This window comes from Macrobrachium nipponense, chromosome 6 (assembly GCF_015104395.2).
Source record: "Macrobrachium nipponense isolate FS-2020 chromosome 6, ASM1510439v2, whole genome shotgun sequence".
Classification (NCBI taxonomy): Eukaryota; Metazoa; Arthropoda; class Malacostraca; order Decapoda; family Palaemonidae; genus Macrobrachium; species Macrobrachium nipponense.
Window position 1 is genome coordinate 45,259,944 of NC_061108.1, and position 8,210 is coordinate 45,268,153.

The following is an 8,210-nucleotide window of genomic DNA, read 5'->3' on the forward strand; positions in this document are numbered from 1 at the left end:
ATGGCTATTCCTAGACGTTGACATGGAGCTTCGTCTCTTTTGGAGACCATGTCCTGGAGACCTCCTGAGACCCTACGAAGCTCCCCAGCCTAGATCTGGAGCGTCCTAGTAAAATTCCAGATCAGGGTTGGGAGGAAGAAGGGATTCCCCATGTGAATACTTTGTTTCTGGCAGCCACCATTTGAGATTGGATTTTATCTCCTGCATTATAAGAAAGCCCACTGATTCCAGCTGAATCTTCCTATCCCAGTTGGCTTTGAGGAAGAATGGAAGATTTCTTGTAACCTGCCCAATGGAACGAAGGTCTCCACTGAAGTTAGCATTTCTAGAAGACTCATCCACTGTAAAGCCAAGCACGACAAAAGAGAGAGAGGAACTTGGTGACTGACTAAATGCAGTTGACGACTCTCTTTGGGGACAGAAAAGCCTGAGAAGTCCAAGAGTTGAGAATCTCCTGGGACAGAACCTACTGGGACTTCTGGAGATTTAGAAGGATTCCCAATTCTTGGGAGAGATGAAGCATTGTCTGAAGGTCCTTAGTGCAGTGTTCTTTTGACGTCGAACGAAGAAGCCAGCAGTCTAAATAAAGGTTGATATTGATGCATACCAGGTGAAGCTATTTGGTGAGAGGAGAGAGGACTCAAGAGAATACTTGAAGTGCCGTGGAAAGACCAAAGCAGAGACCAAAACTGGAAGACCTTCCCTTGGAAGACAAATCTGAGGAACTTCCTGGATGTTGGGTGAACTGGGATGTCCAGATAAGCATGCACATCTAGAGTGATCATCCAATCACCCAGATGAATGGATGACATGACTGTGATTAAAACCACTTACGTCCAGCTCCGGTCTCAAGGCCCCTGATGTTTTGGGAACTACGAACAGGCAATTCTGAAATATCTGGTAATGGACCTCTACTATTTCTTCTATGGATTTCTTCAGTAGGAGGGAGGATACTTCCTTCAAAAGGGCTGTATGTCTTTCTGAGCCTCTCGAGTATGCCGCCAGTGCAATAGGAGAGGAAACTGAAGGAGGGCTTTTGGAAAAATGGATGCAGTAGCCCTCCTTTGGCAATCCATGGCTCTGCTCCCATGTGAGCCCATTTCTCCCAGAACTTGAGGAGCCTGTCTCCCACTGGGGCACAAAGGACTTCTGGCTCACTTCTTTGATTGGGACTTGGAGGTCGAGTGCTTCTTCAGGGGGCCGGCCGGCTAATGCCATTTTTTAAAGACAGGACTTTGATATTCATACCTCTGGATAAGGTGACTTGGGACATCTCCAAACCACATGATTTTTGCCTCTGACCTTCAGTTTTGTGACGCCAGGGCGATTAATCCCAAAAATAACCATTTTTCAAATTCTATCTCCTCCCTTGATATTTAATATTAAGACCTGGGATTACTACCATATATAGACCTGATGTAGACCTCCAATCAAATGAGGAGTTTTTTTCTAAAAGTCATTTTTTTGCTAGATATGAATTTTTCATTATGGTAACAAAAATAAACCCTATAAATCAGAAAAAAAAAAAAAAAAAAAAAAAAAAAAAAAAAAAAAAAAAAAAAAAAAAAAATTAAAAAAAGGGCTTTATTTGATTGTTCTATAATGTTTTTCTGAGTTACATACCAGATTTCAGTGCTATAGCTTTAAAACTAAGTGAGAAGATAGATTTTGAAGGTCAATAAGTATAGTTTTGAGATACGGGCATTCAGTTTTCCTTTGTATTTTTATACAGACAATGTGAATAAATAATGATTATGAATGCATATTTCTGTTTTGGGTATTAATAAACCAAAACTATATTATTTATCATAATTTACTTCTGTTTTGGGTATTAATAAACCAAAACTATATTATTTATCATAATTTAATCGTAAATGATGATCCCTTTGCTCATATATCGTAGTCTGGGGCACTGCGTCAGGCAAGACAAGGCACTCCTTCCTACGCAACTCTCTCTCTCTCTATCTCTCTCTACTTCGGCTTATTACAGCAAAGTTTCTTCTTCTGTATGTTAGCGAGATGTTTTCCTTGTATTTTCCTCTTTGACATGATGAAATTCTTGCCGAAACAAAGATAAACATACATAAAAGCAAACGAATGTCAGGGGTAAAACTCGAACATGTACACTACAAGAGGTTTCTCCTCGCACTGGAAGGTGGTAAACAAAGTTCCCTCCTGCCGCCTCATGGAATCTCTACAGACGCCATTGCTCACAATTTCTGTGACAATAATTGTCAAAACTTAAGATAACAGAAGAAATATTGCATTTTCTTGTATGGATCAATGTTTTTGGCTTATTGAGTTACGCTTACTAATTACCCTGTAATTACGAAAGTAAGAGGAAGTTTGACAAAATATTTCGTATACGTATTCTCCATTGCCAAACGAAGCTCCATGAATTTTTTCATGACTTTGCATTTATTGCCCTATACCCCCAAAATATATGGGTTCCGGCCGGCCCCCTTAACGGACTTCGAATGGAAGCACAGGCTGGAGCAGGATCTAGAATGAGACTGACGTCTCTTCACAATAAAGCGGTGCTGTTGGAGCAGAGAGACAAACTTTGGTTGAATGGGCGCCGATGAAGAAGGCTTGGAGTGTGAAGACTGAGTTAGGAGGTGCTGAGTAGACTTCTTCTGCAGATCTGCAACTATCTGCTCTACCATGGCCTGCCGGAAGAAATGGGAGGGATCCAGAGCCACGAAAAGCAAGGCTACCTTCTGCAAGGGTGTAACTTCTCTCGAAGCAAGCTCTGCAGAGCCATTGCAGACAACTTTATCCATACACGACAGCACGCCCAGAAGGTCTGCCGAAATGGAGTCAACCATCCTTGTGGCATTCTTGAACCTCTTTGCGAGAGCACTCACTCTCCAGTTGAAAATTGAACACCTCAAACACCTTGAACAGGATTTTAACAAGATGGTAGAAGCAGCAACCTCCATAGCCAAGGCCTCTTGCAAAGAAAATGATGGTCCCTCAGACCTGACCTGATCCAGGGTCAAACCAGGCTTAAGACAGATCACGTCCGAATTAAGGTGATGGGACATCACCTGAACCACATTGGTGGAATAATACTTCCTATGCCACACGAGAGGAGGAGGAAGGAACTTCAAGGACCTATTGGAGCACAGAGAGCCATCCCAGTCCGAAACCACAACGTTAACACGCTGCAAGATAGACCAACCATGCCCCGACAGGGGAAGCTCAAACGAGGCCTTAGTATCTTGCCTTGGACCTAGCAAGGGCTCTATTACCCATATGGGTCATAGAAAACCGAGTCTGCATTCTGCACCCAAGATTATTGAACTCATGAATGACATCAATACCTCTAAGAAAGAAGACAGAAACTCCTGGCTCTCTCCCTCCTCTGGTTCTGGCAAAGAAGACTGACAAAAAGAAGAAGGCTTGGAAGGATCCTCATCCTTCCAAGCCTTCTTTTTGTCAGTTTTTTGGCACTGGAGAGGCCTCCCTAGGAAGCCAGGCATCATGCCTCCCACTGGTTCAAGTGGAGTCCCTAACTACTAAAGATCCTGAAACAGAGGGTTCCAGAAAACCGTAAACAGTAAAAACCATACATGGTCTTAAGCCAAACCATGTATGCACTTGTGCTATGAACCAAGCACACATTCATGGGACAAATCACATACATGGATATGCAATGAGTCAAGTACATGGCCTTGCGACGACACACAAGCATGGTCTCTAGATAGAGAATAACACCGAAGCGAACATCATGAAGGCAACTGATCCCTATGGTTCCGGCCTTTGGAAGGCAAACAAGAAACGCATCCATGGACCTGAGTCACCTCGTGTTCTTGACCGTCAAGCGCAACATGCTTGCAGAGAGAAGAATCCTTAGAAGATGCAGGAGACAGTGTCGTAGCAAGCACTGTCAACCTTGCAATCAGAGCCTATCATCTTTACGAGGACTGGAACAGGTAAAGGATACGGAGATGAGGAAGTCAGCAAAGCACTCCTCTCACTTGCAGATGACAACACTACAAAGTCCAGAATTCTCCGTTTAACTCAAGGGTGAGGAAGAGGAGAGTACTTATTCCCTCTACAACATCTCTTGCTAGAGGAGGAGAGGAAGAATCACTCATTCTACAACTCTTCTTGCCAGAGAGAGCAGAATGCCTCTCAGTCATAGCTTGAAACAACGTCTCCAATGGCTCAGTGAAGGTTGTGATGATGTCATAGGCAAAGATAGAGATGACGTGACAACAATGGGAGGCAGAGACGCCACGGCAACTGACGTCTAGGCTGAGAGGATGTTGGGAGCGACGTCACAACAACTCGAATGGCAGAGCTGGTCGATAGCCTCACTGGGGGAACAATAAAGAGCAACCCAGTAAGTGTTGAAGTTGACAAAGGTATCCTGCTAGGATGCAGCACATGAGTCAAAGTAGTATAGACCTAGAGGTGGGGGGACTGCCGAGGGGACCGGAGAGGGGTGATGAGCAGCCAAGAAATGCAAGAGTAGGCCATCCAAAGAGGGGGCACCCCATAGGCCTAGAGATGCCCAAACACCTGCCATTGTTTGATTCGGAATCTGAAATAAAGCAGAAAGCAGAAATCATAGCCTCCTCCCTCTTGGGAAGGACATTTTATCCCACGGGAGAGGGGCCTACATTAAACATAATCTCATCCTGTGCAACTTCCGATACTTCCAACAATGAATCGATGGAAGAAAAGGAAGAAGACAGCGACAAAACTGGCACACAAGGAACACTTCTGGAAGAGGATGCTGAATTGTCCAAATGAGGTGGAAACCCTTCCCAAGAAGGATGAATAGATACTCTACGATGCTCCTTCTTCTTGAGAATCCCTTCCTCTGTGACACAGGCCAGGAACGACATTCCGAGCAAGGATCAGTAATGGTACAAAAAGATCAGCACCTGAATGCTGGGGTACTTGCGTTGATGAGGCCTAGAAGAATTGGAGGACTCCACGATAACCAACATGGCATACACACACACAAACACACTGAAACAAAGAAATCACAAACAAACAAAGCAACCGGCTTGGGAAGGAGAGCACAAGCGACTACTCTCCAAGGTGGTCAAAGAAAGACTGATGCGTCATGGGATTCTATGCCTGGTCGGTGACCAGCTTCCACTTTGTATACTTATGATTTGTCAAATGACACAGATTCCTTGCTTTACAATCTTCAATTGTTTTTAAGTGGTTCTTTGCTGGTGCAAGAAGATTATCCTATTGTTAAGACTGAGGGTTTGTTCTGCGTATGAACAATTTTTGAATTTAGAATGCTGTGTGAGGCTAATAGTTAGCTAAGTAATTATTTGGTAAGTTACTTTTATACAAACAATATTTTGTGAAGGGAAGACCTTAACATTCCCAAAAACACAGGCTTTACTGATTTTTCTTTTCAGTAATACTTGATTACCAGTGGGTAAAATATATTTACAAAAATAAATAGTGCAAGGACTCTGATCATTAGGGAAAAGGGGTATTTTCATTTTATCTTGAGTAATTTCTTTAAATAAGCTGCCTTAAATACTTACGGCATTTCTTCAGGAAGCACATCAGCCATTATGTTTATAGAATCTGTCTTTGCTTTTGATGTAGGTGCAGCAGCTAAAAGAATCTTCAAAAGGGCAATCATACACTGTGGTAATGTTGGCAGCATAGCCTGTAACATAAGAAACAATAATCTTGAAAATCTTCTTCAAATCATTAATTTAGCATTAAAAAATTAGTCTCCTTGTCCTTATCTGCTTGTAAAATTGGTGTAGACATGTTCACTACATACAATCAATGAGCTGCCCATGACATGGACGGAGTGGCAACCACCTTTTTACTTTTGCAAATGTTGGTTTTTAGGTATGCAGCAAGGGCTGAGTACAATTTTTTTTTATAAGTTTCCTTGTTAAAATGTGTTACCATTGAAATACTATCCATTCCATTCTGCAAACTCAGTCATCATATTTGTGGATGTCTTTCAGTTGTAGCAACTGTATTAAAAAATACTATACTACACTATACTTTACAGCTGACATATATACCCAACACAGATATGAGAAAATACCTAATACCTGTATAATAGGAAAAAATTGGATTGTGACAATTGAACATATAAATTTGTAATCCAGAAGAAAAGTCTACAGAATAAAAAAAACATGATCCAGGAGACACAGCTCTACAGAATGAACAGAAGTCCAATCCAATAGACACAGGTTTACAGAATTACCAGAAATGCCAATCCAGGAGACACAGGTCTACTTGATTGACAATAATACAATAGACACAACATTAGTCTACAGAATTATGCAGAAACAGGGGGCCAATCAAAAGACCCATAACATTAGTCCTTACAGACTCTACAAATGGCACATGTCTGTACAATTACAGAGGAATCCATGTTATGGCTGACTCAACTAGTTCTGAAATTATCATAAAGTTGTCTCTTACAAATTGTTGATGAGCAGGATAGCACAGATACGGAGTTTGAAGCCTTTTGTTTATGACTGAAGGCCCTAAATACTAGAGTTCAGTTACTTAGTGGATATCCCATATTAATGGAACCGATTTGTTCAGGAAGCCATGGCAAACAAACCACAATTCAGTGCCAAGTCTTAAAATACACAAGGCCAATATCTCTAATCTCCTTTGTGAAAATGCCTATAAAATAAAATTTGGCCAACAGCAGATACCTTTGCCAAGATTATATTTGCAGACAAATTAACCTATATGCCCATCCATTATTAGGATTCTGCAAAAAAATGTTTTAAAACTTTTACAAAAAAATTTGATGAGAAAATTCATTGAGAATACCTGTGGATGATTAATTCTGATAGGCGTCAGTGAAAAACTGACATATTTTATAACAAATTACAAGCCAAATCTTCATCACTATTCACAAAGAGTGGATAATGAGTTGTCACTGTCAGAGGTATGCTTTCTGTGTCACTGTCAGAGGTATGCATTCTGTGAGAGAGAGGAATCGGAGGTTTAGATCTGACAATTTTGTTGCCATCCAAGTGGTCACAAATTATCTTAATTGCTATGGAGACTACTAAAACTGGATCTCAAGCACCAAATTTTGAGTTATTCATCGTTGAGTTTCCCTAAGGAGATTTGCAATCTCATTACCCTTCTATCACTAAGGTGAAGCACACTGAGGCATCATGCAAGATTTACCTGCAAGTAAGGAAAACTTTTTAAAAATGGCTTACTTCCTTTACAAAACTGCCAAGACATTGTTTAGAGTGTCCTGTTGTTGAACCATTCTCAAGCTCATACTCTAGCTTAGGTACTGTTCACCAAGATAGCAAAATAAACATTATATTCCTGCTAACATACTAAATCACTGCTACAACCTGCAGACCAGGGTATCAGTAATTCCTTTTAATGGCAATACAGAAAGCTAATACTGGATGACATTCTGGTTGCAAATCTTCTGGCAGCCAAAGACATTATAATGCTGCCATAAATGCTATTAATTAATGGGCTGAACAATGTTTTAGTCTTGAGGAAGTTCAGCCAACAAAAGAAGTTGATGAGTTTCCAGGCATAATGGAAAAAGATGAATACAGAGCAATGAAACACGAGAGAGATGACGATATCAGATAGTGGATAGGTACCAACAAAGGAGGATGGAGTAGGGATATTAGGCCTAAAACCAACTATTATCAACACATTACCACCTTTCCAACTCAGGCAAATAGCCCAAATTAAAAAGAAATTTTTACTTTTCCTAACATACAAACTTATGCTTTCATGTATGCAGTAATCAGCGCTTACCTATTTTCGCCTGCTATTGAATAGTCTCTGAAAAGCAAAATACTAATGCTATGTGGTGTGACCTGTGTTAGACAGCCTGTACGCAGCTATGTTCATCCTAGAAGGAGTGAGAGATTGAAACTACATGGAGTGGTACGAGGAGGGTAGCTTTAATTTGGTAATTAATCAGATACATATACGAATCTACGTAGTCACATATGGAGCCGCACCTGAATGAGGGAGGACAGTCTCTCAAGTAATCATGTGGAGGGTGTTCCTTCTTGGTAACCCAAGGGCATGCAAGAGGTTTATGCTGTGTGTACTGAATTCACCCCTATTCCTCATGATATTTTTGGTGATGTATTCCCCTCCCAATGGAGCTCCAATAGGGCTCTATGTTGTTATATGACCTTCTGTGCTGGCACTACCAGGCCCAAGGTGAAGGTATCTAAGGACTTGTATGCTAG

The 8,210-nt window shown here is 41.2% G+C and overlaps 1 protein-coding gene across 1 annotated transcript in view; it reads right to left on the bottom strand.

The window, feature by feature from the left end:
* The window catches only part of LOC135216038 (striatin-interacting protein 1 homolog), a 313,064-nt gene that overhangs the window by 27,969 nt on the left and 276,885 nt on the right, over nucleotides 1-8,210 (bottom strand). Inside the window, 1 exon segment of the mRNA XM_064250984.1 lies at nucleotides 5,526-5,653. Within this exon segment, the coding sequence (XP_064107054.1) occupies nucleotides 5,526-5,653 (128 nt within the window).